Source organism: Myotis lucifugus, unplaced genomic scaffold, assembly GCF_000147115.1.
Source record: "Myotis lucifugus unplaced genomic scaffold, Myoluc2.0 scaffold_0, whole genome shotgun sequence".
Lineage (NCBI taxonomy): Eukaryota > Metazoa > Chordata > Mammalia > Chiroptera > Vespertilionidae > Myotis > Myotis lucifugus.
In genome coordinates this window covers 511151-538404 of record NW_005871048.1, presented here as the reverse complement: position 1 = coordinate 538404, position 27254 = coordinate 511151, and the positions used below count along the sequence as shown (strand labels likewise).

General features: G+C 50.2%; 4 protein-coding genes and 1 pseudogene across 6 annotated transcripts in view; 1 reads left to right on the top strand and 4 right to left on the bottom strand.

Moving 5' to 3' along the window:
• Nucleotides 1-1448: 1448 nt before the first annotated feature.
• Nucleotides 1449-3040, bottom strand: LOC111826148 (annotated as a pseudogene).
• Nucleotides 3041-7685: 4645 nt separating this feature from the next.
• On the top strand, nt 7686-11613 carry LAMTOR4 (late endosomal/lysosomal adaptor, MAPK and MTOR activator 4). Of its 2 annotated transcripts, none has more exons than XM_006081034.3 (4): nt 7686-7813; nt 8748-8828; nt 10804-10921; nt 11286-11613. In XM_006081034.3, exons 1-4 carry the CDS (start codon nt 7811-7813, stop codon nt 11381-11383), a joined length of 300 nt encoding a protein of 99 aa, XP_006081096.1. In that variant the 5' UTR covers nt 7686-7810; the 3' UTR covers nt 11384-11613. The 2 variants fall into 2 exon arrangements, with proteins under 2 accessions (XP_006081096.1, XP_014306901.1); XM_014451415.2 differs by having other exon boundaries at nt 11269-11613.
• Nucleotides 11614-11855: 242 nt separating this feature from the next.
• CUNH7orf43 (chromosome unknown C7orf43 homolog) lies at nt 11856-16508 on the bottom strand. Its single transcript, XM_006081032.3, is given in 13 exon segments — nt 11856-12590; nt 12703-12896; nt 13142-13296; nt 13819-13982; nt 14070-14152; nt 14750-14897; nt 15003-15123; nt 15278-15360; nt 15491-15621; nt 15722-15817; nt 15973-16023; nt 16026-16069; nt 16072-16508. Coding segments are annotated over 13 exon segments (1719 nt in total). The 5' UTR covers nt 16367-16508; the 3' UTR covers nt 11856-12436.
• Nucleotides 16509-16594: 86 nt separating this feature from the next.
• On the bottom strand, nt 16595-22380 carry GAL3ST4 (galactose-3-O-sulfotransferase 4). 2 transcript variants are annotated; one of them, XM_006081033.3, is made up of 4 exons: nt 22279-22380; nt 20911-21199; nt 20400-20703; nt 16595-18184 (listed from the first exon to the last, which is right to left on the bottom strand). In XM_006081033.3, exons 2-4 carry the CDS (start codon nt 21033-21035, stop codon nt 17153-17155), a joined length of 1461 nt encoding a protein of 486 aa, XP_006081095.1. In that variant the 5' UTR covers nt 21036-21199; nt 22279-22380; the 3' UTR covers nt 16595-17152. The 2 variants fall into 2 exon arrangements, with proteins under 2 accessions (XP_006081095.1, XP_023614788.1); XM_023759020.1 differs by having other exon boundaries at nt 16596-18184; nt 20911-21012; nt 22279-22379.
• A 674-nt stretch (nt 22381-23054) lies between these two features.
• Nucleotides 23055-27254, bottom strand: part of GPC2 (glypican 2) — a 6457-nt gene continuing 2257 nt past the window's right edge. The window contains exons 4-10 of the mRNA XM_006081031.3: nt 26621-26705; nt 25743-25905; nt 25361-25491; nt 24976-25128; nt 24750-24889; nt 24478-24653; nt 23055-23826 (exon numbers count right to left, since the gene is read on the bottom strand). Coding sequence (XP_006081093.1) covers nt 23594-23826; nt 24478-24653; nt 24750-24889; nt 24976-25128; nt 25361-25491; nt 25743-25905; nt 26621-26705 — 1081 coding nt within the window. The 3' untranslated portion in view covers nt 23055-23593. The remainder of the gene's footprint in view (nt 23827-24477; nt 24654-24749; nt 24890-24975; nt 25129-25360; nt 25492-25742; nt 25906-26620; nt 26706-27254) is intronic.

Sequence of the window (27254 nt, the reverse complement as noted above, 5' to 3'; positions counted from 1 at the left end):
GCTTGTTAGGCTCAGTCACTGAAAGAGCCTCTGGCAGTATGTGAGTTGCTTGAAGGCTTTCAGTGAGTCACTAGGTTGATACAGATTCAAACTCAGTGCCAGGGCTGGGTCTGTGGCCACTGAGCAAAAGTCTCAAGGTACACCAAGGAAGGCCAGCCACCAAGTGCCTGGGGCCTGCAGACCTTTGTGATAGAGCAGGAACTCAAGGAGTCATCAGGAGCCCTTCTTTACCCTAGCTCTCACTTAGCTGTCACTGACTGGCTGGCGCTGGGCAACGGCCCTCCTGCCCACAATGCTATTCTTCCTCTGAAGTCACATTTTCCCACCCTTACCTATCTCACTCCAAGATTCACTTTTTTTTTTTTTTTTTTTTACCAGAAATAGGAATCACGCCAATATTTTTTTCAGGGCCTTTCAGATCCCACTGCAAATTGCTCCTGCTATCTGCCAGCCACCATGTCCTTCTTTTCACTTCTAAACAATGTTAGCTCCTGGCTTAGTATCAATCTCTTAAATTCACTACCTGTCCTAACACTCAGCGATTTCAAAATACATGTAGGTGAACCTTTCAACACTATGGCTTTTATGTTCTGTGAGCTGCTCTCCACCAATGATCTTGTCATCCATTCTTTATCAGCCACTCACTCTAGGCCAGTGGTTCTCAACCTTCCTAATGCCTCGACCCTTTAATACAGTTCCTCATGTTGTGGTGACCCCCAACCATAAAATTATTTTCGTTGCTACTTCATAACTGTCATGTTGCTACTGTTATGAATTGTAATGTAAATATCTGATATGCAGGATGTATTTTCATTGTTACAAATTGAACATCATTAAAGCATAGTGATTAATCACAAAAACAATATGTAATTATATATGTGTTTTCCGATAGTCTTAGGCGACCCCTGTGAAAGGGTCATTCGACCCCCAAATCAGAATGTGTCACCACAAAATAACCCTTTTTGACAAAAAAATTATTTTGAGCTAAAGGTAGTTTCTTTAAATAGTAGGTACAGGATCAAATTCTCATGTGGACGATGTCCTCCTTATATCAGGAGGAAAGTAATATTCTTATCATCAAGGACGGAAAGTTGAAACCTAGAGAATTCTCTTAAATAGGCCTTATTAAAATAATTCTTACCTTCTTTGTCCTCCCCACATAGTTTAGTCACATTTCCACAAGTGCTTCACCTTGTTCAACCTAGTATAAAAGTCTTTGGGTTTTGCCACTTCTTTGGGCTTTCATTTCCTTATGAAGGCCCCTGTGTCACATAAAATTTATATTAAATTTGTATCCTTTTCTCCTGTTAATCTGACTTATGTCAATTTAATCCTCAGGTCCAGCAGAAAACCCTAAGAGGGTAGAGGTAAAATTTTGCCTCCCATACACTGTGAAGGTCTTAAAAAAAAAAAAGATGTGATGAATACTTAATTTTAAATGAAGCAGATTAGCTTCCGTACTGTAGGTGGGCCCCGTCCAATTGGTAAAAGATCTTAAGAGAAAAGACAGAGGTTTTCCAGAGAAAAAGGAATTCTCCTCTAAACTGTAATAACATAGAAACCCTGGCTGAGTTCCAGCCTGCTGCCCTGCAGAATTCACTCAAAATTACACATGAACTCTTCCTTGAATTTCTAGCCTGCCAGCCTACCCCACAAATTTTGGACTTGCCAGGCCCCACAAGTGCATGAGCTAATTCCTTAAAATAGCTCTTTATTTCTCTCTCATTCTCTGTAGAACCCTGACTAGTACAATGGTTAACTTATGGCTAATTTCTGTTGGTTTTGTGTCTTTGCTGCCTCCTTCAGCATTCTCCTCTTCAATGCAGATTTTTTCCCCACAGGACAAAATAAAAGTTTTTAATATATGCACATGGAGAGTACACATAGGCATGAAAATTCCAAAGACAGTGAGGCAACATTGGATATATAGAAATTTTGGACAAAAGAGAAAATAGGGTGGAGGGACAGAGTATTCAGTTTTAGAAATGAGAATGAGCGATTAACGAGAAGTTGAGAAAGAGTGAATATACATGGCAGGAAAATTCTTGCTAGGCAACTCAGAAACAATGGAACACGGGGGGTATCTAGCTAACAGGCCCCTGCCTGAAGCCCTCTTATTTGCCATAAATAAAAAATTTACAGTTTCTAAAAAGAGGGCTGCAATATATAAAGTTAGTGTTACCATTTGGGGAGAGAAACACTGAAAAGGTTAAGAAAAAAAAAGCAGGAATCAAAGGTTTGTTTTATCTTAAAAAAACTTTTGCTCCACACATAATCTTTAAGAAATAGAATTATTATTGCCATAGCCCATTCAGGTTGCTATAACAGAATATCAGAGACGAGGAGGATTATAAAATAGACAAGTACACAAAACGTATCTATTGTTCTTATTGAAATAAGTTAATACAAAACAGAAAATGTGGTGTTCGTTTTCTTCTTCCTCTTTCTCTGTAATCACTAGGGTACCACCGAGCTTCTTCAGTTTGGGCACTCTCCTGGTTGCCTCTTTAATCCAGTTCCCCTAGTAGGGTGCTTCTCTTCCAAAGGATTGCCTACCAACACCAGGTATGACAGTTCTGCCAGCCTCACTAACTCGGCCCAGTCTTTTGCCCGGTTATTAGATATGTAGGGAATAATGAAGGGATTCTTCATTACATGGATCCCTTCCAACTTCTCAATAAAATTGTAGGAGGTCAATAACAAGCATGGAGAAGGATGCACATTCATCTTCTCTGTAGGGGGAAACTGGGCATAAAGCTTTATCGCTTTGGCTTCAGATGGCTTCTAACTGGTTTTCTCTTCCCATCTGGCTAGGGCTTCTTTGATTGTTGTTGCTTTTGCCATTCCTCGATTGCTGCTGTCACTCCAGGTTTCCTGTTTGCTTGGTTTTTGCTTTGAAACTAGACCTCTTTGTCTCTCACATACAAGCTCCTTTCTTTCCCCTAGTACTAGTTACTACCGTATCAAACAGCCATCAATAGACTTCCCAACCCCAACTGCGCCTCTCTTAGTTCTCTTAACCCTGACATATCCATTCAACCAGCACTTTTCAAAGACTACAGGGGAATAGTCACGTGCTTAGGGCATGAAATGTTGAAAACATCACAGCCCTGGCCTCCATGCCTCTCAAGGTGTAAGTGAGCTAAGCAGGCAAACAAAGGATTGCAGTAACATATAGTAAGTGTCACACTAGACATATGAGCCTCTTAGGTACTGGTGGGACAAGGTGAGTGTGTTGAAAGGGGGCCAAGTTGTGGGTAAATGAAGGCCTGTGTGGTTTCCAATCAGGATGCTCTAGTAGGCTGAGAGAGGGAGTATTGAGATCATGTGGAAATGGCTTGGACAGAAGGCCAACTCTGCCACTAGGATGGATGTAAGCACGTTATTTCACATATCAGAATTTGTTCCCTCCTTTTCAAAAGAAGAAAGTGCCATGGAAGGGCAAAGAGCAGAGTTAGAGACCATGAAGCCAAAGAAAAAGAGTCTCTGAAACCAGAATGAAGTCCTGGAAATGACTGGGACAATACAGAAAACAACAACACAAAACGAGTCTACTTTCAGTTTAGCAATGTGCTAGATACTGGAATTTCAAAGGCACGCAAGGTCCTATGTTCAAAGAACGCATAGTCTAAGACAAGTCGCATGAGCACTCACCAGAATGTTCTTCCCCCAGGTAGAAAATAATGGCACGATGTACTCCCTCAGGTCTCTGTTTAGCTGTCACCTCATCAGAGAGGCTGATCCTCTCGCTTGATATAAAATAGCACCCACACCACTCCCCCCAACCTTTCATATCCTCCCACTCCACCTTTTATTTTTAACCTTTTTATTCAAGTTTATATTATAAGTATAGTTCACTAACTTTTCACAAACTGAATGCACACAAAACTCCAGCATCCAAATCAAGGAACAGCATTAGCAATGCCCAGAAATACCCATCTTGTCCAGTCTCAACCCTTCCCCCATGGATAACCACCATCCTGATTTCTAACACAATAAATTAGTTTTGCCTATTTTTGTACTTTACATAAATGGAATCACACAGAATGTACTCTTTGGGGATTGACTTCTTTCACTCAACATCAAGTTTGTGCAATTCATTCAGGTGATTGTGTGTCATTTTCATTCATTCATTCTCATTGCTTTATAGTGTTCCGTTGCATGAATATGACACAACTTATTTGTCCATTCAATCATTGATAGGCATTTGGGTGTTTTCAATGTTGAGTTATTAGGAATAAAGCTTCTATGAATATTCCAGTACATATCTTTGGGTGAACATTTCTGTTGGGTATAGACCTTGGAGTGAAATTGCTGGGTCACAGACTTACATTTTTTTAAAAATATTTTAAGAAATTATTAAATCTTTCATGTATTAAAAACAGTGTGTAGATGTGTACTCATAGGTACAGACTTAGAACTTAAGAAATAGAATATTACTGCTATAGTCCATTCAGGTGGCTACAACAGAATACCAGAGATAAGGGGGCTTATAAACAGCAAGCATTTATTTCTCACTTTTAGGGAAGCTGGGAAATCCAAGATCAAGGCACCGACAGATTCAGTGTCTAGGGAGAGCTCACTTTCAGGCTCATGGTTTGCCATCTTTTTGCTGTGTCCTTACATGATGATAGGGGAAAAGAGACTGTGGGGTCTCTTTTATAAGAGCATTAATACCATTCATTAGGGCTCTATCCTTATGACCTAAGCACCTCTAAAAGTCCCCACCTCCAAACACCATCACATTAGGGATTAGGTTTCAACATATGAATTTGAAGGGAAACACAAACATTCAGTCCATAGCAATTATCTATATTTTTAAACTTTTTGTACTTCTCTCTATCTCATCCCCCTCTCTATGCTAATAGTAACCATTATTCCAAATTTTATTATTCCCTGGATCTTTATCATTTTGAGATATATTTCCCTATTGTGAGTATGTGTGTGTATGTGTATGATTTCCCTAAATGATACATTATTTAGTTTTTTATGTTTTTGAACTTGGTGCAAATGGAACTCTGCTTTATTGTTCTTCATAGCACTTCTCACCAATTAACATTTATTTTCTTATTTATGTATTGTCTTGGTCACCCTCTCCCTCACAGCTCCTTGAAAACAAACAAAAATATGTCTTGTTCTTACTATTGTATGTCCAGTTCCAAGAAGAGTGTGTGGTACATAGGAGGTGCTCAGTGAACATTTGGTGAATGAAATAATGAGAAATTTTGCTTTCTATATGACTAGTATGATTCAAGCTCTTTGTGAAAATGAAACAATTCGAATGATGGCTAATAAGCATTGTCCTGCTAAGTGCAAGAAAAATGAGTGCAGGAAATCCAGTAATAGTAAATGTAGATTAAAATAATAGGAAACATAGTTGGCCTGTGGAGCGATGGAAAAAGCATCAGCCTCAGCGTCAGCAAACTTTGACTGGAATCTGGCTCTGACACTTGCCAGCAATGTCCCTCAGAGCAAGGCTCAACCTTTCCGGAGTTTCCATTTCCTGGATTGCGAAACAAAAATACTATTACAGGATATGTAATGTGAAGGTTAGATGAGTTCATGGATCAAATGCTCTGAACAATAAATTATACTATAAACTGTCATCAATACTAAGACCAGGAAAGGCTTTGCAAAATAAACATCTCCACAAAACTCCCTCTTTACATCTTCCTCCAAATTTAAATTTTATATTATAAACATACCTTCTTTTTAAAAGGGCAACTTCTCTAATTAGCTGTCTCCTCAAGCAATAGTACTTTATTATACAACAAATTGTATAATTCAGTTGTTATTATGTTCACAAGGTTGTGCAATCATCATCACTATGTAATTCCAGAACATTTTCATCACCCAAAAGAAACCCCATGCTTATTAGCAGTCACTCTCTATTATCCCCTCTTCCCAGCCCGTGGCAACCGCTAATTTGTTTTCTGTCTAATTTAGATGTAAAGAGAGTCACACAATATGTGGCCTTGTATGTGTCTGATTTCTTTAACTTAGCATAATGTTTTCAATGTTTATTCATGTTGTGACATGTATCAGTACTTCAATCCTTTTTTACAGTGATAATTTGCATTTATGGATATGTCATTTTTTATTTATCTGTTCTTTTTAAAAATATATTTTATTGATTTTTTACAGAGAGGAAGGGAGAGGGACAGAGAGTTAGAAACATCGATGAGAGAGAAACACTGATCAGCTGCCTCCTGCACACTCCCCACTGGGTACGTGCCCGCAACCAAGGTACATGCCCCTGACCGGAATCGAACCCTGGACCCTTGAGTCCGCAGGCCAATGCTCTATCCACTGAGCCAAACCAGTTAGGGCTTATTTATCTATTCTTATGTTTACGGATATTTATATAGTTTCCATTTGGATGGTATTATAAATGATGCTGCTATAAACATTTGAGTATAAGTTTTTGTGTGAACGTATGTTTTCAGTTCTCATAGGTAGCTATCTAGGAGTGGAACTGCTAAGTCATACAATAACTCTGTATTTTATTTTTCCAGGAACAGATGTGTTTTCCACAACAGCAGCACCAATTTACAACCCCACCAGCAATGTATGAGGGCTCCAATTTCTCCACACCCTCTCCCAAGAAGTACTTGTTTTATTTCTAGCATCATCCTTCACTTTACCTACCAACACTGCCTCAGTCACATTAGTATTGCAACAGGTCTAGAAACTATTTAAATTAAAACACAACATTCCTACGTGACACCCATATATTTAAAAAGTGGTCCAGCCCTAGCCTGTTTGGCTCAGCCTGCAGAAGGAAAGGTCTGGGGTTCAATTCCAGTCAAGGGCAGGTACCTCGGTTGCAGGCTCCTCCCTGGCCTGGGGCCCTGGTCGGGGCTCCTGCAATAGGCAACCAATCCATGTGTCATGTCGATATTTCTCTCTGTCTTTCCCTCTCTCTTCCACTCTCTCTAAAAATTAATGGAAAAATATCTTCGGGTGAGGATTTAAAAAAAAAAAAAAAAAGAACTCCAACCTGGCCAGCATGCCTCAATGGTTGAGCATCGACCTGTGAACCAGGAGATCACGGTTCTATACCCGGTCAGGGCACATGCCTGGGCTGCCAGCTCTATCCCCAGTATGGGCTGTACAGGAAGCAGCTAATCAATGACTATCTTTCATCATTGATGTTTCTATCTCTCTCTCCTTCCTTCCTCTCTGAAATAAATAAATAAATAAATTTTTTTTAAAAAAGACTCCAAAGTACTGTTTCTAATTTTTTCTGGCAGAGAGTATTCAGTATTGAAGCTGTGTTGCCCAGTGGGGGATTCAATTCACCATCACAGGGCTCCTCACAGAATCCCAGGAAGAAACAGTTTTGGGAACAAATCCTTGTATTAAACAGAGAGCTGTCTGGAGTAAGGTTAAGGGTGGTAGTTGAATAGCTTTTCACATGCATGTCACGTCCTTTCACTTTATTCTCTTGCTGTGGTCACCCTCGTGGACAGTCTAGCGCAGGCAAAATATCTCTAACGCTCAGCACACAGGGTCCCATTCTCCTCCCTCCGGCCCCGCCCCTCCAGGTCCACTCCTTCGCCAACACTTCACCCTCCCACTCGCGCTCAGGATCAGAGGGGCGGGGACATGGGTGTTAAAGGGGGTCTGCGACCAATCCGCGTGCGTCTGGGAAAGCCAAGCTCCAATCCGCATTCTGGGGGCGGGGCTGAAGTCCGCCGGGCGCAACGCAAGGCAGGAGGAGGAGACACCCTGGTGGAAGCACGTGACCTGGGTCTGGAGCCGGAAGCTTCCAATCTGGTAGGGAGCGCCCCCATCACCTAAGGCAGCGATGGTGAGTGAGGGCGCATGCGCCGGAGGACGCGCTGGGGGCTCCTTCTCCCTGTCCCCCAATCTCTTTAGTTGCCCCTTCCTTGGCCGGCAGTCTGATGTCACCTCCTGTTCGCCCCTGGACGGAGAGGGATTGTTGAGGGCTGAGGAGGGAAGTGTGGGAGGTTGTGGTCTCCGGAGGAGGAGCTGGTCACATGGAGAATTGGAAACGGGGCAGGAGAGAGAGGCCAGTGGGGCTGCGAACGCGTCGGGGGTGGCAACGGTGGGATGTGAAAGAACAAGGGAGCCCAAGAGCAGCGGGTGAGGACACATCGAGGTTCAAGATCAGTGTTGCCCTACCTGGTCTGGCTCAGTGGATAGAGTGTAGGCCCGGACTGAAGGGTCCTAGGTTCGGTTGGGGTCGAGGGCACATGCCCGGGTTGCGGGTTGCGGGTTGCGGGTTGCGGGCCGGAGCCCCAGCAGGGGGCGTGCAGGAGGCAGCCAATCAATGATTCTCTCTCATCATGGATGTTTCTATCGCTCCCTCTCCCTCTCTGAAATCAATAAAAATATATTTTTAAAAAGAAAAAATGCCATTCTTTTAAAATATATATTTATTGATTTCAGAGCGGAAGGGAGAGAAATATCCATGATGAGAGAGAACCATTGGTTCAGGCATGTGCCCTTGACCGAAATCGAACCTGGGACCCTTCAGTCTGCAGGCCGACGCTCTATCCATTGAACCAAACCAGCTAGGGCAAGAAAATACCATTCTTTAAAAAAAAAAAAAAAAAAAATCCGTGTTGAAGGCCATGTAAAGGGAATGGGAAAAGGGTCTGGAATGGCCCTGGCTTGGGAAAAAGAACATCTGGGGCAGGTCATGAGAGACTTGGGTTGCAAGTGAAGAGAATTGAGGCCATCCTCCTAGCAGTGCTTCTGATTGCATCTTTACCCACTAGACTTCTGCACTGACCCACGGGCTGGAGCGAATTCCTGATCAGCTCGGCTACCTGGTGCTGAGCGAAGGCGCAGTGCTGGCGGTGCGTTCTGGGCAAAGGGGGTGTGGGTGGGGGAGTCCCCCCAAGTACACATGGCCCGGTGATTCCTTCTAACATTGCCCAGTTGAGACTAATTTCCCACTATTCTTGGTCATAATTGGTATAGTAAGTTTTTAATAATTAAATCTCTGGAATCTCAGTATGGTAATTTATTCTGAGGTAAAAGGGTTTACTAACTTTACCAAAGTCAGAAGTCAGACAACCAGTTACAAGGTTTGTTGATAACTTGTATTACCCAAGTATTTATTGAAGAGGCTTTGTATTTTGTTCCATAGTACAATGTAGTGTTAGCTCGCTAGAAGTTTTCAATCTAGCTAGAGAGACAGGTCAAAAGCTTAAAGCAATGCCAGTGGTCAAGACAACTGAAAGAGTTCAGAAAATGAAGGATTCAACCCTTAAGGTTATAACTTGTGTTGTGACAAGGAATCCTTGAAGGACAAAAAATTCAGCTGGGCCCTGACCGGTTTGGCTCAGTGGACAGAGCATCGGCCTGTGGACTGAAGGGTCCCAAGTTCGATTCCGGTCAAGGGCATGTACCTTGGTTATGGGCACATCCCCAGTGGGGGGTGTGCAGGAGGCAGCTGATCGATGTTTCTCTCTCATCGATGTTTCTAACTATCCCTCTCCCTTCCTCTCTGTGAAAAATCAATAAAATATATTTTTAAAAAATTCAGCTGGGCTTAAAGGAAGAATGGTTGTGAACAGGCAGAAAAGGAGAGGGCTGAGATCGATATATTTGCAGGAGTGATGCCTGTTTTGATAGTGGGTTTATGTTGAAAAGTTTGGAAAGGTTTGGGGTAAGAAAAGGATGTGTAAGAAAAGTTCTGATTGTGGAGGCTTTTCAAGACTGGGGCAATAGGAGCTTTGAAGGGTTTTTTAACAGAAACATGAGCTGATAAAATAGTTGAGCAAGACTGTTCTATTAGGTGTGAAGGTGGGCTGGAAGGGGTGGAATCCAGAAGGAGGAAGGCTGTTGCAGAAGGAAATCTGTGTATGAGTATGGACTGGTGGCACTGAGAAGGAGCAAGGAGAGAAGAGAATTTAAAGGAAGAATCAATATATCTTCATAATGACTAGAGACAGGTAATAGAGGAGATACTTCTCCATTCAGTACGACTCTGAACTCAAGCCGACAATGATGGTTCCTTTAACAGGAAATTACTAAAGGAAGTTTACTGGGGAATGGGAGCGGTAAGGGGAATTTTGATGGCTTAACTTTAGACATCAAGTTTGACATAAAACAACAGCAGTTAATATGTATTGCTAAGAGCTGTTTTGAGCACCTCACCAATATTATCTCACATAACCCTCAAGAGCCCATATGATAGATGCTATTGTCTCTCATTTACAGATAAGGAAACTGAGGTACAGAGTGTCCAAGAGAGCAAAGGGCACTGAACTTAACCTAGTGGGAGGCTCATCTCGAGGAGGTAGAGAGAAGTTGTGACAGTCACATGAAAAGAGGAAGCCCAGGCCACTGTGATATGATTACCCAAGGGCAATATAATAGGGGCGGGGGGGGGGGGGGCAGGATGTGTTTGTGTCAAGGACAAAAAGGATATTTGTTTCAGATTCTGCAGACAAGGCAACAAGTGGGAAGCCAGGAAAAGATAGAGCTCTGAAAGTCAGTGATGTTTGAGAATGTGGTTTTATCAAATAAATGGCGACAGAGAGAGAAATCAAGTTTCAAGGGATTCGAAAAGAATGGTCAGTAAAGAAATGGATGAGTCACAGCTTACCGGGGGAAGCCCAGTATAAGCATGAGAACCAGTATGACATCTAGAAGGGCAACAACATCATAGGAAAGTTTTAGGTTTGTTTCCAAAACGGGTGACCTCGAGGGTACTAGGAAATGGAGAGGAAGAGGGTACCAATGCCAGAGCCAAAGTGGTTCCTGAAATTCTTTCCCAATTCTGTTCCCTAATTTCTGCCATCCTCCCGCCCTGTCCGCATGCAGTCATCTGGGGATCTAGAGAATGATGAGCAGGCAGCCAGCGCCATCTCTGAGCTGGTCAGCACAGCCTGCGGCTTCCGGCTACACCACGGCATGAACGTACCCTTCAAGCGCCTGTCGGGTGAGCCCCATCCCCTGCCCCTACTGGTGGTGATAGGAAGTAGGGTGCTCCCAGAGGTGGGGTGCTGTCCTCAGGGAAAAAGCACTGGTCTCCTATCAACCTCCCACCATCTCCCCCTGGGGTCCCTGGTTCTGGCCACTTTCTTCTCTTTGGGATTCACCCCTGCATCAGAAGTATGAGAAAGTAAGAGAAGGGTATTGAATGCAGACGCCCCATCTCCAGATCTCTGAGCGTCAAACCATCTCATTTCTTTGGCTCTTGATCCCAGCCAGTTTGTGTATGACCCCGTGGAGGCCATCACACCCCACTAACTCTGTGTTCCCTTCCCTCTCCCGGGGTTTGGGAAGGTGTGTCTCCCCTCCAGTGGTCTTTGGAGAACACACGCTGCTGGTGACCGTGTCAGGACAGAGGGTGTTTGTGGTGAAGAGGCAGAACCGAGGCCGGGAGCCCATTGACGTCTGAGCCTGCCAAGGGTGAGGGAAGAGGTGGATTGGGTCCGTGAACCTCTGTGATGAGGAAGATGCAACCTCCTCTTTCTCGGCCTGATGCCAGACCTAAGGCTCTCTGCTCACCCTCTCCCCCACACCCCATCACCTGAAAGGGCAGAGGCTTGGAGACTCTGCGTTGTGTTAAGAAGAGGGAGGACAAGGGGGCCTCCCTCTCTCCTAATAAACATGTCTGCTGTCCCCAGACCCAGGGATGTGTGTATGGGGGTTGGGAGGTGCTACACCCATGTCTTCTGCCTTTTAAGAGGAAAGTCATGTAATTCAGCCCAAACTGGTGGAGCTAGGCTATCTCTGAGCATATCAAACTGAGAATCAAAAGAAAAAAAATGGGGGAAGGGAGCAGACAGGAGCTATTTGGTATGCATGCTGAAGGGAATCATTCTGAGCTCTGGTCTCTGCTCCTTCCACCAACACACAAACAACAGTCATTCTCCCTCCTCAACAGGCATTTAATAGACTTATTTCGGTTGGAAGCAGTAGTTGGAGAATAAGTTACAGGGACAGACAAAAAACAAAAACAAAACCCACACAACTTAAAGTGCTTCAGGCTGCAAACGTAAACATGAGGGGCAGGAGGAGGCCACCTAGCTATCTCCCCTCACCCCTGAGACAGGAGGGTCATTGTCTGGGTCCCTTTACCATCACCACCCTCGAATCTCAGCCCTCAGGAGGGGGGAGGGGGGATTTCAGAGGCAGGAAAGACAACTTAATAGGAATGAGAAAACACTTTGTAAACTTAGAACCAGGGAGCAAGGCGGGGAAACAAGGGAGCTCTTGGAACCCTTGCCCTGACCAAGGGGTGGGACCAGCCCTCCCAGGAAGTCAGGGAAATACTGTTGGTTTAGTGCTGCAGCCACACCCGCCCATTTCACAGCTTTTCCCTCAGCAGACACAGACAGGCTGCGGCCTCCTCACCCACAGTGGGAGGCATCCCTAAGGAGGCACAGTCTGGAACAAGGACCCCCTCCAGAGGCATTCGATTTCTGGGAGTATAAGAGCTGGCAAAGTGCTACTTTACAGGCTCCACCACCAGGACTTTGCACTCGCGCTTGGCAATCTTGTCCAGAGAGAGCACAGCCTTTTCTGGGGGCAGGTAGAGGGGGCGGCCGACTGGGGAGGCCACAGGGGGTGTGATGGCCCTGCGCTCCATCACACTGCCGGACCTGGAGGAAGGCAGAGAACGTGGGCTCTAGTTAGACCTCAGGACCGCTTCCTGCTCCCGCTCCAACTCCAGCCTCTACCGAGTCCAGTGGCTCCCCTCCCTCGGTTCCATACCTCATGAGGTGGCTGCGGGAAGGCTGTTGGTGAGAGAAGGACTGAGAGCGGCCCAGGCTAGCCTGGTGCCTCTCCACCAAGTCCCGGACAGCTGGGCTGCTGGGACTGCTCTTTCGGGAGAGGGGCCGGGCCTCGGGTGGAGGGTGGGACACACTAGCAGTGAATTGTAGCTTCAGTTTCATGTGCTGGCTCAGCTGGGGTGGAAAGACACAGATCAGCATTCCCACTTGGCTTCCAGGCCCCAGACCTCCTTTCAAATCACCTTTCCCCTTGGCAGACCAATACTGGATCTAAATTCCACCTTCCTGTAGCCTGGCTTTAGTGCCATCCATTGCATTTCCTCTCCAGCAGCTAGCAGCCCTGATGCCTCCTATCCCAACATTCTGCATCACCCACCACACCGTCCACCCCCTCTCCAGTGGGCACCTCCCCAACCCACCTCAAAGAGCCCTGTCCTTAGAGCCTGGAAGGCTACACTGAAGGTGAGTGCACTGCCCTTCCGGGAAAAGCCAAGGTTGTTGAGGGGCGTGTGGCAGACGATGGAGTCTAGGGCAGCCTGCATGGCCCGACGGTCCTCCTCACACAGCTGCTTTCCTGGGGGGCAGAGACAGCGACCAGTAAACATCTGTATAGTGTTCCTCAGCGAGGGGCTTCCAGGAGCACAGTCTTGATTGATCTTCAAAGTCACCCTGTGGAGTAAACTGAGTATATCTTTTGCCAAATGTTATAAATAACAGCTGATATTTATTGTGTGCTGGGGTCTATTCTAACCACTTCATATTCATTAAATCTTTAAATCACCATAACATCCTCATGGTGGGGGAGGGGGGGAGAGCAGTATTATTTTCTCCTTTTTAGGGATGAGGGAGCTGAGGTTCAGAGAGGGTAAGTAACCACCCAGGGTCACACAGCTTGTAAATGATGGAGGTAGAAATCAAACATACCAGGGAGCTAGCTTCGGTGCCAGTGCTCTTAAATCATCCTACCTCGCTGCCTCTCTAAATTTTCTGTCTGTGACACGAGCCAAAGCAGCCTGCCGCATGTCACCCACCTCCATGACTTCTTCCTTTCCCCTCCCCTCCTTCGGGACAAAGGCCCAGCCTGGCAGCACCCTACCAGCCTGTGCGTGCTCCGGGGTCCACACGAGCCTCACAGCAAGGAAGTCTTGGAGATTGTTGAGCAGCGTGTAAGTCACCGTGAAACGCTCATAGGTCCGAACTGGGGACTCACAAGAAGCAGTCATCACAAAGCACGGGCGGTCCAGGCGAATGCTGGGCAGGCTAGAAGCAGGGAGAGGGAAGCAGGATGTATGTGTTTTGAAACAAAGGTGAACAGGGTGGTCCCACCAAAGGTTCCCACACACTCACCGGTAGTGGGTGTAGATGCTCTGGGTGAAGGGCAGCTTTGGGGTGGACCACTGAACCACAGCAATCAAGGGGACTTCTAGGCCCTACGGGAGGAGCAGAGGGAAGCATCATGGGTAACAGAGATCCCCTCTCATCTTCAGGTAACACCCTAGCCTTTCCCTCCTACTGCTTTTTCATTTTTTTGTTAATCCTCACCCGAGGATATTTTTCCATTAATTTTTAGAGCGACTGGAAGGGAGGGGGAAAGAGAGAGAGAAACATCGATGTGGGTTGTTTCCCACATGAGCCCCGACCAGGGCCGGGGATTGAGCCTGCAAACAAAGTATGTGCCCTTGCCCGGAATCGAACTCAGGACCCTTCAGTCCACCAAGCTAAACCAGCTAGGGCCCACTGCTTTTGCTTTTGCTTTTTTAAAATATATTTTATTGATTTTTCACAGAGAGGAAGGGAGAGGGATACAGAGCCAGAAACATCAATGAGAGAGAAACATCGATTCAGTTGCCTCCTGCACACCCCCCCACTGGGGACGCGCCCGCAACCCAGGTACATGCCCTTGACCGGAATCGAGCCTGGAACCCTTCAGTCCGCAGGCCGACGCTCCATCCGCTGAGCCAAACCGGTCAGGGCCCACTGCTTTTTCTTAACCTGTTTCCTTGAAATCACCAGCCCCTTATACTCACCTCCTTGGCCCCTGGAGGTGGCTGCTCACCCACTCGCAGCTGAAACAGGAAGTTGTGTTCCTCTAGGGCACTGAGTGGGCAGGGGAAGCAGCCAGAGGTACCAGGAAGCCGACAGAAGGAGCCCATGGAGACCTCCCCAGATTGGTGACTAGTTCAGAAGAAAGGGGACAGAGCTGAGTCTTTCCAGGCCAGAGCTCTCAGCCCTGCCCCCAGCCCCACCACTCCGCAGCCCTGCCCCTTCCCAGGACCTCACCAGACATTGTCCACCAGCAGCACAGAGCCATCGGGCATGACAGGTAGATAACTGGCATTGAAGTTTGGGAGAATACGAATATCCCAGATGGAAATTTCCTCTTGGGAAGAGCTGTTCAGCACTGTCCAAGGTAACCAGCGCAGTGATTATCTGGACCCCTCAGATCCCACCTTAATCCCCCAAAATGAACCTTTCCCCCCCAGTCTGCACAGGGTAACTGCCACCCAGTCATTGCCCTTGCTGCTACCCAAGACCTTAGCCACCAATCTGCTCACCCTTGAGAACAGTCAAGTGTTTTCCAGCCACAGTGAACTGCCGGCATTTCAGAACTGGAGGGGGCAGCAGAGTCAGCAGGGTGCTCACTGCGGGAGAGGGCAGGAGCAAGAGCAAGAACGGATGGGCTGGGCCTGGGCACAGACCACCTCCAACCCACAGTTCTAACATTCCTCTGAATGCCGCTCCAGCATTTCTCCCTGTGTTCTCCCCACCTTGGGGCCTTGAAAGCGCTCTGCTCTCCCCGGAAGGTCTCCCCAGGAAATCGGGTCTGCAGCAAGCGCAGGTAGCCTTGATCTCTGACCTCTGGTGCCTCAACCTCCCGCTTCCACACAGTTACTACAATCTGAGCAAAGGGACACAGGGCCACAGTCAAGAGGAGAGGTAGCCAGCCTCAGAGAGGACATCTGAGTGAGGAGAAGAGTTTCACCCCTTGCCAATCTTACCTTGGCCTTAGGTGTCCCGGGGGGCAGTCTATCCAGGGAAACAGTGAGTGGGAAGATGACCTCATCTGTGGACACAATTGGCTCTTCCACAGGCAGCTAGGGGTGTGAAAGGGGTGCAGAGGTCAGGAGAGGGGCGGTTCCCTTTCAGAGGTGCCCAGTTCCCTCCTCACCCATCATCTGCCCCCAGCTTCCCCCCGATGTCCCCCTCCTCTCCGGTCTTTGGAGCCCAGCAAGTCACCCCTGGTCCTCACCGTGGTCACTCCCCCTGAGGTAGCAGGGCCCGGGCCCGTGGGTGAGAAGGGGGGCTGCAGCCGCGAAACAACCCCCCACCGCCCGGATCCCCGCCCCTGGGGGTTCGGGATCCTGGTCGCCGGGGCCACCGCCGGCGCTGACCGAGGCCAGGGCTGCCAGGGCGGTGGCCAGTTCTGCCCAGGCCCCTCGGGAGCCCAAGCCCGGGCCACCCCCGGCGCCGGAGCCCGCGCCCCCCCGGCAGCGAAGCACCAGCAGGAAGCGGACGGTCTCCCCCAGGTAGAGGTGGTTGCGCCGGGGCAGCGCCCGGTACCGGCCCGGGTCCCCCGCCAGCTCGGCGCGCGGCGGCAGCGGCACGGCCGGGAAGTACATCGAGTAGTCGCACTGGGACTCCATGGGGGCGAGGGCTGCACGGCCCGGCGGGGAGTCCCGGCACCCGCCGGCCCAGAGACCCCCGGGGCCGGGAACCCGGACCACGAACCCGGAACCGAGACCCCGCGGGGCCGGAGCCGGGCGCCCGGAGAATGACTGGAGAAAAGCCGGAAGCGGAAGGGAAGGGGCGTGGCCTGGGGCCCGGGAATCGGTGAGTGACGGGACCCTGGAGGAGAGGGGCGGGGTTCGGCGGCCGCTAGATTGCAGCAAGAAGGATTCAGGAGAGACTCTAGACAGGCTTTTTGGAGAATATGAAAAAGAACCCTCTCCACCCCCCGCGTCTCGCATGAAGATGCAGCATCCCCTTCCCTTTCTGCTCTACATAAAGCAAGTCCAAGTTTCAAAGTATTTATTCATTCAACAAACATTTCATAGTGAAATGAGCGTAGCTCAGTAACAAACATTTCATAGAGACGTGGACGGATTATTCCAGTCCACCGTGTCCCAAACGTCCTCTGGCTGAACGCATGGTCTGCTCCTCCAGGGAGCCTGTGAGTGCTGCGTGGACCTGCCAGGGGCTGGACAGGGGAAGGGGCAGAGGGGGTGGAGGAGTGCTGCTGGGAGCTGAATAATGGAGTCCTTGGCACGGCCTGGAGGACTCTGGGCCCACGTCCATGCCAGGTTCCCATCGTCCTGCAGGGAGCAGACTTGCTTTCTCAGGGAAGCAGAAATGTCATCGGCTGTCCCACACTGGTCACATGTGTCCTGTAGCTCAGCTGCTGTTTAACCTAAGACTCCGTGGTCTAACGCCTAGGGGGTGAGTAGCTTTGAAGTCTTGAAGGGCAGAGAGACTTTCGGAGGGAACTGCTTGGCATCTAGCTTGTCCTTGTACTGTAGCTCTGGGGTAGCCAGGCGCTCACACTCCTCCTGGTCTTGGAGGCTCAGTCCACTCCGGAGTGCATAGCCCAAAACCTTACCTGACCCAAACTGGAAAGGGCGGAACCGTCGGTCAGTGATGTATTTGGGGTCTAAAGCCTCACCACCCAGCAGGCAATGTTTCGCCAGGGCCTCTCGGCGAGCCCTGAGCTCTGCCACTGCACTCTCCAGCCGACCCTGGCCGTATTGTTTTATTCGTGTCCACAGACTGCGGTTGAAGTGAACATAAAGAGCCCAGTCCAGATTGTTCCAGACTCGAGCCCGTGCAGTTAGTTGCCTGTCCTCAGTGGTCAGTCCACCATTGCTGACAGCATGTCCGCCCTGTTCACTTCCAGCCTGGGCATTGTGCATGAAGCCCACCACATCATCTAGACCCCAGCACAGGGCATCTGCCAGCAGAACCAATGACTCGTCAAAGTACTCGGCCACCAAGACCAAGTCAAAGACAGAGTCCAACCAGGCCAGACTCCACTGGATGAAGGATGAAGACCCCAAATCTAAAGCAGCGGGGCTGGACGTCTGGCTGTGACCATCAGCAGTGGTGGGAGCAGGATGGAAGAGAGCATTGGGATCCGGGGTGTGGGCTCGAGAGCCAGTGCCCGAAGGCAGGACGTGCAGCTCTGGGGGGTTGGGGTCTCTGGGGAGATGAGGATATCCTCTCTTGGTCCTCATCTCTGGGGGGAATGGGAGGCCAAAGTCAAACCATAGCAAGTTGCGCGCATAATGGTCTCCACGGGCCCCAGGTCGGTAGAAGGCTCGAGGATTAGCTAGGAAGGCAGCCAAGGAAGGTGCCTTGCGGAAGGCTGATGAGGTGGATTTATAGTAGGAGAAGGCAGAGCGGGCCAGAGCCGCTGGGTCTCGGACAATGGAAAAGAAGAAGCTGTCAGAAGGCATGACCTGAAGTACCTGCAGAGGAGAGAAAACAGTCATGGGGAGAAAGAAGTGGGCCAGGAAGAAAAGAAGTGTAAGCCCAATGCCCGAAGATCTCCCGGCCTCCTGACAGCTCTAATAGGAACCCCCCAAATTATTTCACTAGCTGACAGATCTTGGGCAAGTTCCTAATGTCTCTGAGACTCCATTTGCTCATCTACAAAATGGGGATACTTCTATCTTCCTTCCGAGCTCATTATGGAAGTTACATGGATTAAAGAATACGAAGGAACCTGGAACGCGGGAAGTTCCTGGAGAACATGTATTTTCTTTGGCATTACTGTCTGCCTTGGTCAGTAAAATCTCTAAAAAGCAAACTTTGTGTTCACTTCTCCAACAAAAAAACTAGTAAGAGTCTACCCTGGGACTCTTGGTTCCTGCTCCAAAAAAGAAACTGGGCTCAGGCCTCTTCAGTGGGGGTGGGGATCACTGGCAGCAAAGAGGGACGAGGGGGGCAACCATAATGCGTCTCAGGTATAGGTGTCAGGTGAGCAGACAAGCCCAGGATGGCTGAAGGACAGGGCACTTCTGGGGCTCCTGGGCATCTTGGAGAGCAACAGACACTTCTGGACTAGACACTGAGGAGCCATGGTCACCTTGTAGGGAGTTACCCTGAGGCCTGGAACATTGGATTTCACTTCTCAGCAAGCAGGAAGGTGGGAATCAGGTTGAGCCAGGCAGGTGCACATTAGAAACCAGCTCCCGGGCTCCCTGAAGGGTTTCTGCCTCTGAATGTGACTGTCATTGAACCTGACTCTCTGACATGATGTCCTCCAATCTGCTATTATGATCAAGTCTGCAGGGCAGAGCCAGTGAACTGTGTCTCTTTGAAGGAAGAAGAGAACAGTGTAGAGAATAATCTGTGGCATCAGGTGGACCTAGAATAAAATCCCAATTCAGCCATTTACCAGTTATGTAACTTTGGGCAGTTTATTGAACTTCCGCCATCTATAAATCTGGGTTAACACTTACCTTGAAGAATGTGGAAATACATGGAACACGATAGGTATTCAGATGTATGATGGCGACAATGAAGATCCTCATCCTAACCTTTGGAAAAACCTGCCTCAAAGGTCATTATCATTGTCTCACTCCCAGTAATGGGCCCTCCTTGCCCATTTGATCATACTCATGTTCCTCAGCTGCTTTCTCCAGCTCCTATTTAATCAGCAGAGGGTCTGCAACCCCCACTGAGGTTCTACCACCTACACACACACACACACACACACACACACACCCCTTACACACACATCCACACCACCACGTCTTTGCTGATATTTTGCTCCCTCTAAGAATGTCTAGTGTTCTTACTACAAAATCATGTCCACCCTTTCCTTTAAAACCTGCCTCTCCAGAAATCCCCACCTCTTCCTGATGAATATTCTTCTCACAGTTCCAAATACAAACATGTATATGCACATATGCCATAGAAGGCACTTTGACTTTGGAGCAGATGGGCCTGGGTTCAAATCTGGCTAAGAGATCAGTCACTTAGCTTCTCAGAGTCTCGACCTCCTCTTCTGTATAATGGAGGCACTCATACTGTCTTCCTGGCAAGGTGATGGTGAGATTAGTACCCAGAATTCAGGAAGCATTCAATAAAAGTTAGTCCCTTCCCTTACGTTTTCATTTGCACATTGACTTTCTTCCTTCAAGAACTCTCAGGTTTCTGTGTGTTCAGATGAACACGTGAGTCCATGTACCTATCTCCCCCTTTAGAACTGAGGCTGAGGGTGTCAGGGCTGGGCTATGGCTTGATATATACCCGATTCTCGAAATCTGGCAGACATGGTGAGGGGAGTGAGAGGAAGATAGGTCAGAGGGCAGTGGCTAAGCAGAGGTCCTGGTGGTATCGATGGAAGGGGCTTAGAAGGGAAAGCGGCACCTGGAGGGAGAGTTTGGGGGTGGGATTCAGACTTGGCAGAGTGCTCACACCAGCTAGATAATTGGTCAAGGAAGGAGACTGGAGTATGCACCAGATGGGAGGGGGCAGGACTTCAGCTCTCAGAAACTGGGGAAGGGACAGCTGAGGGGAGAACAGGAAACTTCACCTTTGTGGCCCCCTGTCCACCTTTTGGGTGAGGTGACTCCTGGGGCCCCCCCATGCCTAGGGCCTTCTCCACTGATGGTCTTGGCCACAGGCCTGATCCCATCTCTCTCCAGTCCCACCCACACCCTCAACACCTCTCACCTCTTTCAGGTTGAACCTCATGTGATGACAGAGGATATGGAAGGGGGGCTGGGTGCCTCCACCCTCAGGGTGGTAGCCTTTGACCCAAGAGGCCTGGAAAAGCCTTGGGTAGCCAAACTGGTAGCGGGCAGGGAGGGCGAAGCGCAGCCCACGTTGGTCCCCGTAGCGGTGAAGCAGGCTTAGCACAGAGCTGCTCCCAGATTTATGCGTCTTCAGGAATACTAGTCGCTGCCGGGGAGGACAGGTTGGAGCAGCCGGTCCTGGGGATGGGGCCCAGGGCTGTCGGAGCTGCAGCCCAGGTAACCTGGGGAGAGACGGCAGGGAAAGTATCCTGTCCCTCACCAGCAGGTGGATGGGCATCTTGTGGAGCAAGGACAGAGGGTGCAGAGCCTCCTCCAAGTTCCCAGGAGTCACAGCCCCAGATAGGATTGGGAGGAGCAAGTGGCAGGGGTGGGGGTCCGGGGGGGTCGGGGGGGGCATCTATCAGGCATTGGGACAAGATGAAACTCACCTTCTTTGGAAGGGCCCACCCCAGAGCTGGAGGGCAAATCCGATGGTCATGAAGACTCCCAAAGCCACCCCCAGGCTCCGAGGCCCCCAGAGGCGCATGGTCCTGGTAGGAGACAGAGGGCCCATGTGGCACAGGGAAGGGCGACAGGGCGAGGGCCAGGCAAAGAGGCAGAGACAGCTGTGCAGCCACAGAAGGTGCAGATTCGAGATTGGGGGTCATTCCCCAGGTCTGTTTGCAGCCCTGGTTGAGTCTGCCCCCTGAGTTAGCAGATTTTTGCCTCTGTCAGCGTCTAGAAGGGAAATGAGGGGAAGGAGGGAGTCTAAGGAGAGGGTAGAGCCTTCTCTCCTGCTGTTACAGTGAGGACTAATTCAGAGGAGGGTGTTGGTGAGGGTGTGTGCTCTCTACACCCAGATCTAGGTGGCCCCACAACTACTCCTCTGCCATCTGCCTCCAGCTTCTCCAACCGCCTATAGTTTCTCCCCAAGCCTCCGGGATTTGGAAGGAAAGGAGGGAAAGAGAGAGACCCTGCAAGAAAGATCAGACCAATCTGTTCAGGACAGTGAGGTGGACGTTGCCAGGCCCTGGCTCCCTCCAGAGCTTCTGTCGGGATGAAGAGTCCCATTTGGAGGCTGAGAGGGAAAGCCATAAGGAGGGAATGTGGGTCAGGCAGATGAGCCCAGAGAGGTGAGGCCACAGGAGTGACTTTGTAATGAGTAAGGGTCAGTCATCTGGTCTAAATTCAAGCATCTCTTTTCCCTCTCAGCACAGGGCCCACCCCAGTGTGGGAGGGGCTGGGGGAGATGTGGGGTTATTTACAAAACCCAGACCCCCAGATACTCCCCCCCCACAACCCACCCACCCCAACCCCATTCCCACTTTTCAACCTCATCGGTGCACCCAGAGGAGACTGAGTGGGTGGGGCTGGAGAAAGAGATAAAGATACTGATAGACGAGCATTCAGTTTGGAATTGCTTCCCAGGCCCCAGTTCCCTAATCAGCTGGGAGTCTGACCCACCCCTTCAGATTACAACCCACAACCACGGGCCACAGCCCTTCCAACAAGCCCGGACAGCCCCTTTCAGGACAGGCAGGAGTAACTCCAGACAGAGAAACCCATATTTGCTACTTAAAGACCTGCCCCCTCTGGCATCCTTCCCGCAACAGAGCCCCCAGGATCTAGCCTTGCACTAGGTTTCTGTGTCCAGATTCCTTCTATTCCTTCCACCCATCCCTGTCTCCTCCTATTACCCTCAATCCCAGCCCTCTGTCCCCTCCAGCTTTGGTGATAACCCCCCTCCCCCAAGACTCCTCCCATAAATTCTAGAGTCCTTCCACTGGCTGCAGCCTCGATGTCACTTGCCCACTCACCAAGCCTCCTGAGGAGCAGCAGGGTAATCAGGATCTGGCCTTCCCCAGCCACCGCCCGGTTCCTCACTCTGCTAAACTTTCCCCATAAACTTTCTCAGCGCCCAGGCTCCTCCCCTCTCCCTCCCTTTGTCTGGCCAGTCCCGGCAGCTGCTTCAGCTTTGATCAAGTCTCTGGGTCTCTCCCTCCCTGCATCTTTTTTTTTTTTTTTTTTTTGGGTCAGGGCACATAGCCTGCCCTTGGAAGACACAATTTCTGCCCTCCTTTCACACTTAGGAATCATTTATACCTTTTCTTTCTCTGCTTTCTGCAGAACAAAATACTCATTCAGGAGACAGAAAGGAAAAAGTAACAGACAAGAGTTGAAAGCAGACATTGGCAAGAACTTGTGACAAGGCAGCCAGAGGCTGACGCGAGCAGAGAACAGGAGCCCCGTTCTGAAGGCAGGGGGCAGCAGTGTGGTAATATTAATGATGCTTCACGTTCCAAGAATTTTGCCGGTAACAAGGTGCTTCCTCACACAGGTCCTATCTGGTCCTCACATCTCTCCCCATCTTACAAAGGAAGGTTCTCACGTCCAGAGGGTGAACCACTTGCCCAAACTCAGTGTCAGGGGACGGGATCCAAGAGAGGCAAGCAGCAAGCAGAAAACGAGCCGTTAGAGGCTCTGGCGCCTCTGCAAGGAGCCAGGGCTTGGGGAGGGCGGCTGAAGTCACAGAAAGTCACACTCAGGGTCCAATAAATTAGTTGTTTATTTGTAAAATGCAAAACTTGGGAAGGATGTGGATGGCAGAGGTCATGAATTTTTTTTTTTTTTTTTTTGCGTTTTAGTTTAAGAAATTGGTACTGAAAAAACACACATAGAACCAAGGACCAGGGATCCTGATACACAGACCCAAGTTCCCTGCCCTGCACCCTATCAGCACACAGCTTTGTCCATTTCAGAGACGGGGTGAACCCACCAATCCCCACTTCCAACTTCCTTCAAACCCTACCCCCCAACCGTCACTCTAAAAATCTTCCCTTTCTCCTCTTTGGGGCTGACCACCAGAGCCCAAACTTAGAGGCTCAGTTGGAGAGACCACAGCCTAAATAAATACCCCCAGCCTCCCCACCCGGATACCAAACGAAAAAATAAATATGTGAACACCCACCCAATCCCAATGGGAATCTCCTGGACTTGGGGCCCTAGCCATTCACCCAAAAAGTCCCTTCTCAACCCTCTCTGCAGCCCCCTTCAACTCCTCCCCAGATCCAGCTGAGTGGGGAGGAGAGAAAGGGCCATGAACCCCTCTGATGCCAGGGCACCCTTCCCCTGTTATCGAGGTCCAAGCAGGGCCAGGGCTGAGAGGAAGAGAATGAGAATGGGTTGGGTGTGAAAACCAACAGATGTCCCCCCAGTCCTGCTCCTGCCCTGGTTTTGGCGGACGATGAAACCTCCTTTGCGGCCAGGAGGACGAGGAGGCCGGGCTGGGGGGCCCACAGCTGCTGCCCCGGCCATCCAGTCATCTGCATAGTGCTGTCCTTCTCCAGAGCCACTGGCATCCTCATCTGCGGGGCGGGGGTGGGGGTGGGGGGGAGGATCAGAGACAGACAGGGATGGGTAAAAGGGGCAGTATGAAACAGATAGACACAAAGAGGGTGGAGAGAGATATAGGTAGACAGATAGGAGGAGGGGGAAAGACAATGACAGGAAGGCAAGGATAGAGAGGTCAGGTAGACATGAGAATGAGGAAAGGCAATGGGAGACAGAAAAAAAGACAATGAGACAGAAAAGACAGGCAGATGGGAAGAGAGAAAATTAATGTTCTTGCCTTGCTTCTCTGGCAAATTCTACTTTGGGAAGCCACTCAACCCTGCTTCCCCACGGGGGTGGGGGGGTTGGGAGGGTGCCTACCCTCCCCAATCTCCCACAGTCCTTTGCCCACTGTTCTGTAAGAATGTTTTGGAGACTCCTCAGCTGGAATGTGAACTCACAGACAGAGACCTTCTCTCATACTGGTCTTCTATCCCTAACCTTTGAGGTCAGGGTTCCATACGTGATTGTAAAATGAATGCGTGAATGAATGATAACAAGATGGGAGGGGAGGGACTCAGAAAGCAGTGGGCGGGTCCAGGGTCCAATCCCAAGCAGCCAGAGGAGGGAGCCCATCAGCGCCCTCCTCCCCACCCACCTCCCATCCCCGGGGTATCAGGTCTCACCCCAGTCCTCCAGATCTAGGTCGCGTCCCTGGGCGGCTGCCCTCATCCTCACTGTAGCTGACCGGAGTTGCAGCCGCTGCATCCGAGTCCGGAGGTCGGGGTTTGAGGTTTCCGCATCCAGCTCTGGATTGTTGAGCTGCTGGGTCAGGGGGCCTCCGACTACCGGCAACAAGTACCTGCGAGCAGAGCAGCCCTACAGGCTCCCGCCGAAACTGTGGGTCCACCACCGCCCCCGGATTTGGGCTTTGGCCCGCCCACCAAACCGCTCTCACCGGCCGCGCCCGGTTCCGGTCCAGCAGGGCGCCGCTTCCTGCGTGATGTCCAAGGCCATGCGGGGGTCCCCACACACCGCCAGGGGCAGCCCGGCCCAGAAGCCCCGGGCCCGGTCCAGCCGCTCGCGGAGCTCCCACACCTGGGCGTGCAGGGAGAGCAGGTGGAGCTGCAGCGCGTGCCCCACCCACCACCCCACACCCACACGCCCCACACCCCCCAACTCACCATCCGGGGCAGGCTGTTGCCCGCAGCTGTCGTGGGCTGCTCCTCCTCCGCCCCTGCTGCCGCGGTCCAGAGCCGGCCCGCTTCTTCCATGGGTGCCAGAGCTCGGTGGGCCCGGGCCATCGCCTTTGGGGGGACCCCACATTCCTGAAACACCTGTGGCACAGGGATGCCCCACAGGATGAAACTGGCACTGAATCTCCATTCCAACACCTAAATCTCCCCTGATAGCCCTGTTTCCACCTACAGTGTCTCTCTGACACCCAACACTGTCTCACAATCCCAGGCCATTGCCTCCATCCTTCTCTCTCCTGTACTAGAGCTGACCCCCATACCACCCCTGCCAGCCCCCAGGCGGACACTCCCACGCTCCTCGAGGCTCCTGTACCTGGGTGGACACCCCTACACTGTTTTCCTGCAGGTACATCAAGCCTTCTGAGATCTTCACCCCAATGGCCTGAGCTGCCAGCTCAAAGGAAAAGGGGCCCTGGATCTTCTCAGCCAGGAACAGGAGACTATCTTGAAGGAGGGGGGAGAAAGCCAAGGGTGAAATGGGGGGGGGGCGGCGGCGGCCGGGGGGGAACAGCAGGGAGATACTCATTAAACTAGGAAGTTCTCACAAATCTGACCTGGACAGCAAAGTGTTAGATGGGGAGACTCAAGATCTCTACCACTCTCTTCCCCCTTCAGGACCCCCCTCAATATGGCTGAAAAACCCCTCCCACTCACCCTTACAGGGACCAGCTTCTCAGGCTTTCCTGAGTCCTCACCCAGATAGGCCCCCCAGTCAGGGTCCAATCCCCGGCTGCTGAGGCAGCCATGGGCCACGTTGAGGCAGAAGCCCCGGCAAGGCGGCAGCAGGGGGACCCCGCGACAAAAGGGGCAGCCAGTCAGACGCATTACAGCCCGCCTACAGCCTTCGGACATGGGGACCTGGGGGCAGAGAGCCGGGCTATGTGATCCACAGACACCGAGGCTGCCCTCAGCCACACTTAGTGATGCGCATGGAGAAACCAAACACCCCACCCTACCTTCCCAAGCCCCATATGGAGAAGCGCTGTGAATGGCTAGGGTTGGTGACCCCATGTAGCAGCAGGTGAGACCCCAAAAGACTGTGGAGGGACGTTCCTCGGGGCCAGGTTGGAGATACTGCTTTTTGGGAAGGATGGAACAGTGGGGTCTGAGAAAAGGTTTAAGGGCAAGAGTGGGGAAGGATGAAACTGAGGATGGAAGAGGTAAGGCTGGAGGTCAGGGAGAGAATGGGTGGTAGAAAGAGAGCCCTGAAGACCAAGTCAGGAATCTGGCCTTCAGCAGCAGGAAAGGAAGAGCCACTAAGGCATCTGGAGGAAACTGGGGGAGCAGTACTCCCATTGCAGAATGTTATGGAGATGAGCAGAACCCCAGAGGCTGACAGGAATATGAGTCATCAGAGGGCAGGAGAGGGTCAGGTGAGAGCAGATTATGAATCATGACACCAGGGAGACTTCCCTCTGGCCCACCTCCTTCCTGGTTCACCCTGGGGTTCCAGGGCCTCAAGGCTAACGTGGGAAAGCTCCACGTCTCTCCTGCCAGCTGGCATCTGACCCTTCCTCACGGGGCATCTCCTTTTCCCTCCCTGAGCCCCACCCACACTGGAGCACCCTCTAACCTTAAGTGCTTCGCTGACCACATCTCTTCCAGTCTCCAAGCCCTGGATAAAGGCCCGGGCAGCCACCATGGCCCGGGTTATCTGGGGGAGAAGAAAGAAAGTGAGAAAAACCATAGGGTCGTCTTGTCAGTCAAGATCGGGGCCAAGAGATTATACCACCGGGATGAGCAGTGGGGTGTAGTTTGTGGAGTTATCCTGGGGTGGTTAGGATTATCAGGTGGTACAGTACGGCAGGTACAAGAGGCTCAAAGGAATTATAGTCAAGGTGAGCTGGGCTTGGGAAGAGATGGGAGGGATTGTTTTACAGGGCTTGGAGATAATGGGACTGTGCATCAGGACAAACACTGAACTTACAGCCAGAAGACCTGGGTGTGAGACACAGCTCTACCATTTACTGGCTGTGAGACCTTAACTTCTGGGAGGTTCAGTTTTCTCATCTGTAAAACAGCAATACTACCATCTACCTCCCAGAGTTACAATGGCAATTAAATGAGATACTATAAAATGAAAATCCTTCTCAAATACCAAGTGCCTAATTCACTTTTTAGATGAACCAGAGGAAGTCAAGATATTAGAATGAGGAAAGATTTTTTTCCATTGGCTGGGGGGCAAGAGTAGGTGAGTGGGTCAGGGA